This window comes from Buceros rhinoceros, unplaced genomic scaffold, assembly GCF_000710305.1.
Source record: "Buceros rhinoceros silvestris isolate BGI_N320 unplaced genomic scaffold, ASM71030v1 scaffold5420, whole genome shotgun sequence".
Taxonomy (NCBI): Eukaryota; Metazoa; Chordata; class Aves; order Bucerotiformes; family Bucerotidae; genus Buceros; species Buceros rhinoceros.
In genome coordinates this window covers 303-4,701 of record NW_010387770.1, presented here as the reverse complement: position 1 = coordinate 4,701, position 4,399 = coordinate 303, and the positions used below count along the sequence as shown (strand labels likewise).

The following is a 4,399-nucleotide window of genomic DNA, read 5'->3' as shown; positions in this document are numbered from 1 at the left end:
TCCTGCTGAGAGGATCAACCTGAAACCCAGAAGGTGATAAAAGAGCACGAGAAGAAAATTTTCCTGTGAAAACATCTTGGCACTTTCCCAAAATACTTCCTCTATAAGGATACACACTATGTTAACTTTTCATCAGGGGTTTAATCAGTGACTACAAATAAACAAAAAAAGTGTCTTTGAACAAACCTGATCCCATACGATCCCACATTGTTATCAACATCAGTAGTACAAGCAGCAGAAACCGAACCAGGGATCAGAGACTTCTGTCCTTACGCCACCCAAATTCACATGCTGAAAGCAGCTACCATTCACCATGTCTCAGACTTGGTAACCATGAAGAAGTCAGTGCATTCTCAAACACCCAAAACACCCTGAGACTTTAGTATATATACACACCTCGTGTTTCATAAATACATTAGGGCTCTGTGCTCAATAAAATAAACATTTCCAGTTGAAGAGAGAGACCTTTATCTTTCAGGGTGCATCAATATTAAACCTTAACACAGAAGGAATAACACAAGTACATAGGAAAAAACAGAATTCTTTTTAACATAATCAGTACTTTAAAGCCATATGAAAAAAGTAAAAAAAAAGTACAGTGTTAAACTGTATAATGCTCCTGGGAAAATCACTGTCAGCTAAAACATCACACTCCCGAAACACCATTTGCTTTTACACCTAAGCTGCTAATATTCACACAACGTGTTCTTTGTTCTCCTCCCAAATACTCCTTGCAACTAAACAATTCATCACCTCTCACCACAGTAAAAGACTTTAGATGCCATATTATATTAAAGTTTTATCTGCCCTTTAAGGTAGGGCTTAAGGCTTTCTTATTTTAATAATCAAGCCACAGAGACTAGGCAGCACACAATCACTTTAGAAAGACAGGGGTGGTACATCCAAATGAGATCTAGCCTTTCGTAGACGTCCATTCTAGCATCTCAGGATGTGAAGCGGACTTTCACTTGGTTGCCTGAACTGCAAATCACAGAACCTTAAACCGTCATTTACGATTTTGATATCTTCTTATACTTCACAAAAAACTCTGTCATGTTATTTCTCCTCTTACAAGGAACAATAAGAATGTTCAAGTTGTCTGTTTATTCTAAAGTCCTAACTTTTATTCCAACTTATCTCCAACACCAACCTTAATTTCTTTTGCATGCTCTTTTACAGCATCATGCTTCGTAAATCAACTTTAAAAAATTTCACCTTAAGCAATGTATATATCAACAGAATAACTGTAATGTCTGAGTAACACACTCATTTAAAAAAAAACCAAAAACAAACAATATGATGGTGTCTGAACTAACCACTTTTAGAAAAAGAAACAAACATTTCTGCTGTTGTCACAGAAACAAAACCAACATAGATAATGTACAGAATAATTCTTTGTAGAAGTACAAAAGGTACTTCTCTAGCTACAACAAGGTACAATCTTCATTTGTAAGTAAAGAGTTCAGTCTTTAGTCATTTTGGCAACCGTAGCCGAGAGGCACGTTTTCTCTGGAAAAAATAGCCATATTCATCTGTATGAGCTAATTAACACGAGTTCAGCCCTCATGACTCAAAGGCAGTTTGCAATTTGACATAAGTCTGCAGCCAAATTAGCAAGCTAAAAAAAACCCCAAAGTCTCCAGGCTAAGAGGTTGCCATCCCATCTTCACATTAGGCCTTACCTCACGTTACTCACGTCGCAAACGTTTTTCTAGTTAAGACGGGACCTCAGTGTCATGCCTAGATACCCGTGAACGCCCGCCAGGTTGAAGTTTACTTGTAAAGTTTTGGGGAGATATATTTTGAGCCTAGACGAGTTAATAACACTTTAGTTTTCAATACCTTATTGCTTCTATGAAACAGTTGCAGAAAGGCTGAGAAATAATCAGTAACATCAAACCAGTGCTACTTAAAAGGAATTTCTAAGCCATCTCACACCTCTCCTAGAACTCAGTCCCTGCCTCCAATATCAATTCCTAAAGCCAATACCATGGGAATGAAAATAAACCATTTGAAGAAAATTTTGATTAAGTATGACTGTAAGCAGAAGCAGCTAAGTATTACCTCCTTTTTTTACCTCGCTCCATCTAAATTGATGCCGTCTCACAACAGAAAAGACAGAATCAAATCCCTCCTTCTGGATCAGATCTGCCACTTTTATAAGATCACTGGGATGTAAGCAGGGAGATGTTGCTTGAATATTTCCTACAATATCAACCTCTAGAGAAAAACACAGAAACATTTATGAAACAATATTTTTAATACATGGGACAGCAAAGTGTGGCATAAGTGGATGCCAAAAACAAAAACAACAACAAAAAAAAGAAGAATCCTTCTAACTTTTGTTTACTGAAGTCATTTTTCTAAATCATAAGTACATCTTTGGGGCCACAACAAAAAAGCTCATAGATACCGTGCAGATTAATTCTTTGTACATGGACAAAAGGTACTTCTGTAGCTACAATAAGGTACAATCTTCATTTGTAAGTAAAGAGTTCAGTCTTTAGTCATTTTGGCAACTGTAGCTGAGAGTCTGGGAAATTTAAAACTCAGAAGAATAGCCATTTCCCAGACTGATTTACCATGATGATGATTAAGAAACTCTCTGATAGCTTCCAGAGAAGTTGAGGAGTCTTGAGAAACTTCAGGGCTTCTGCGATGAACTTGAGCTCCAAACTGCTTTGCAACCTTCTCAATTTCATCGTGGTCCGTAGAAACCCATATACTGTTGGCAGACAGAGACAGAAAAGAATATAAAGAATAAACCCCAGCATTGTTGACTTGCCTGCCATAATCTAACTGGAATAACACCTTGTCTTACGTACGCGCTACACCTTGCAATGAAAGGAATTAGTTCTTTTATTTGCATTAGTAAAACTAACTCTGTCAGTCCAACAGCAAACTTTTAACATAGCGATAAAACACACACACTCACTAGACTGTAAGTCTCAAGTTCGAGTTGCATTTCAGTCTAATACTGCAGGGTACTTGCTCTACCTTCCACACAGGAAACTTAAGCAACATAAAATTCACAAATGCTACCAGAAAAATCCAGTGTCAGCACACCACAATTTGTAAGACATGCTAACAGATCAGTGAATTGCGAATGGGTTGAATGAGGAATCAAAATCATTTAAGAGTTTAGAAACAAGGCTGACAACCAAGTGAAACTGCTACACAGTTAGAAGATTAGCTTATTCTGCACTTGTTTTAAAATGTCTTAATTAGGCTCCATGCAATCCCAGAGAAAGAGCTGTTCAGTTTACAATCACATATGTTTCGGCACAGAAAACCTTCAATACCGGTAAAGCAAGATTGTGATTGTTCAGGGATAATAAACATTTACAAAAGGAAGGGCTAGGTCTGAATATGCTGTGATGATAAACACTGGTTGAGCACTGTGAGGCTACTGCTGCCGTCATTGTAACCAAAAAAGCATGCGAGACAAAAATATGGAAAATAACCCTTTCTCTCAGCAACGCTGCCATCCTCAATACACAGAAAATGGTCCTTTAGTGAAGTTTTTTCATCCAAAGACATCATGGGATCATCGGAATAAAAATATGCGTGACAGCGACATCAATGTCAAGTCACACCCATGTGAACAAATGCAGAAGAGGTGATTTTCCATAAACTGTTTCAGGCTGGTTAGCTTAAATACACACTCCCCGCTCAACTAACAAGAGTTGTGTTGTGTAACATGCACCCTGTCAGTATAGCTGTTTCAAAGGTGTCTAGAAAACCTAGTGTACTTCCTTCTAATGTATCTGCTATGTCTCAAAGTTACACCACATAACCCTAACTGGCAGTTTCATTTAATGAAAATTAATTTCATAATTAATATTCATAAAAGTCAATGCTTACTGCCAAACATTGTCACCCAGTGAGTCCCAACCACAAATTGGAACCAGTTTAATTTCCAGTTACTGCGTTGCTGAGACTTTGATTCCGTCATTCTTTCACAGCTCGCTCTCATCCGGGAGGCAGAGCGGAGTTCCTGGAAGGGTGCAGCCTGCTTTCCCTGTGCCATGCCCTACCCTGGCTGTGGGGATCTATAACCCTGTGCCACATTAACTGTTCCGCCTCGTCTTCAGTGAGGATGTCCTACCACACACCTGTCTCATCCATGAGCCCGAAGGACTTTGATTCCGTCATTCTTTCACAGCTCGCTCTCATCCGGGAGGCAGAGCGGAGTTCCTGGAAGGGTGCAGCCTGCTTTCCCTGTGCCATGCCCTACCCTGGCTGTGGGGATCTATAACCCTGTGCCACATTAACTGTTCCGCCTCGTCTTCAGTGAGGATGTCCTACCACACACCTGTCTCATCCATGAGCCCGAAGGGGCAGCCGCAGCAAGGCTAAAGCCACCCCTGAAGAGACCAGCCACCCCACAGTAACGGCC

The 4,399-nt window shown here is 39.6% G+C and overlaps 1 protein-coding gene across 1 annotated transcript in view; it reads right to left on the bottom strand.

The window, feature by feature from the left end:
- Window positions 1–4,230, bottom strand: part of CMAS (cytidine monophosphate N-acetylneuraminic acid synthetase) — a gene marked incomplete at its 3' end in the record, with an annotated part of 10,023 nt that extends 5,793 nt beyond the window's left edge. The window contains exons 1-3 of the mRNA XM_010133105.1: window positions 4,116–4,230; window positions 2,583–2,795; window positions 2,065–2,220 (exon numbers count right to left, since the gene is read on the bottom strand). Coding sequence (XP_010131407.1) covers window positions 2,065–2,220; window positions 2,583–2,795; window positions 4,116–4,230 — 484 coding nt within the window. The remainder of the gene's footprint in view (window positions 1–2,064; window positions 2,221–2,582; window positions 2,796–4,115) is intronic.
- Window positions 4,231–4,399: the final 169 nt, after the last annotated feature.